General features: G+C 39.1%; 1 protein-coding gene across 9 annotated transcripts in view; it reads right to left on the bottom strand.

Annotated features, from left to right (window-relative positions):
• Acaca (acetyl-CoA carboxylase alpha) overlaps positions 1 to 1,456 on the bottom strand; it is a 271,090-nt gene that overhangs the window by 98,885 nt on the left and 170,749 nt on the right. For all 9 annotated transcript variants that reach the window (XM_021211498.1, XM_029546021.1, XM_029546020.1 and 6 more), the window contains one exon: positions 246 to 302. In XM_021211498.1, the coding sequence (XP_021067157.1) occupies positions 246 to 302 (57 nt within the window). The remainder of the gene's footprint in view (positions 1 to 245; positions 303 to 1,456) is intronic.

Genomic DNA, 1,456 nt, shown 5'->3' with positions numbered 1-1,456 from the left:
GAACTCAGAAATCCGCCTGCCTCTGCCTCCCAAGTGCTGGGATTAAAGGCGTGTGCCACCACCGCCCGGCAAGTTCCTATAATTTCAAATGTTATCAAAAGCTTTTTGAAAAATTAAATTTATAGAGAAATAGTTATTTCTTTGTATAGAGTCTATAAGTAACATATTATTGAAACTCCATTTCTTATCTTTAAGATTTCGATGGCAACATAAATACTAGGCAGATATAATTCATATGTCAATACCTTTTGTGCAACTAGGAACGTAAGTCGCCGGATCCCATGCTCAACCAAAGTAGCTTTCTATGAAAAAACATACAAAACGTAACACAGATGACAAATAAAATTTTACCTGATTTAGTCTTTACAAGATTCTGACTGGAATAAGCACCCTTTCTGGAATACAGACCTCATCTCAAATCCTTCAAAATTAGAAATAAATTTGAACGTTGCTCTGGGATTAAGTGTTAAAAAAAAAAATAGACGTTATATTCGTCAGGAGAGAAGAGAAAGAGAACTCTGCAGAGAACCAAGGGCCATATGAAGTCTTAGAACTAATTCACCTCAAGGTAAAACATACTATGATGCTTAGTTTTAATTGTCAATGTGACAAGCTGGAATCATAGGGGTAAAAGTCTCTAGAGGGATTGTCTAAATCATCTTGGTCTGTGGGCATGCCAATATGGGGTAATTTTTAAAAAATGGTTTATTTTGTTTTTATTTTCTGGTATGGTATTTCACCTGAGTGTGTATCTGTGCATCACAGGTATGCAGTGTTCAAGGAGGCCAGAAAAGGACATCAGCACTCCTAGAACTGGAGATCCAGATGTTTGTGAGCTACCCTGTGACAGCTGGAAATCAAACCCAAATCCACTGGAAGAGTGCAGTGTTCTTAACTTCAGAGGCATCTCTATAGCCCCTGTATGGAGTAATCTTGATTACATTAACTGACATGGGAAGACCTGCCTACTGTGAGGCAGGCTCATTCCCATGAGAGTAATAGGGCAACAAAAATTACATGAAGGAAGAGGAGGAAGAGGAAGAGGAGGAAGAAGAGGAAGAGGAGGAAGAAGAGAAGGAAGAGGAGGAGAATTTAAAGTTGGGTGGGAAGTGCGGTGAGGGATTGAGATGAACATGAGTGGGGATGGATGTGATCAGAGTAGATTGGCTAAAATTCTCAAAGAATTAATGAAAATATGATTTGGTGGACTGGAAAAATGGCTCACCAGTTAAGAGCATGAATTGTTTTTCTAGGATTAGAGTTCAATTCCCAGTATCCTTATTGGGCAGCTACAGAAGAATCTGAAAACTCTAGCCTCTGTGAGTACCTGCAACTGCATGCATATCACCACAGACACACATATACATATACTTTCAAGTGTATTTTTAAAATACATTTAGTAAATATATAATGCCGGGCGTGGTGGCGCAGGCCTTTAATCCCAGCACTTGGGAGG

The sequence above is a fragment of the Mus pahari genome, chromosome 14 (assembly GCF_900095145.1).
Source record: "Mus pahari chromosome 14, PAHARI_EIJ_v1.1, whole genome shotgun sequence".
NCBI lineage: Eukaryota > Metazoa > Chordata > Mammalia > Rodentia > Muridae > Mus > Mus pahari.
The sequence above is the reverse complement of the archived record's forward strand: the minus strand, read 5'-3'. Positions and strand labels throughout refer to the sequence as shown.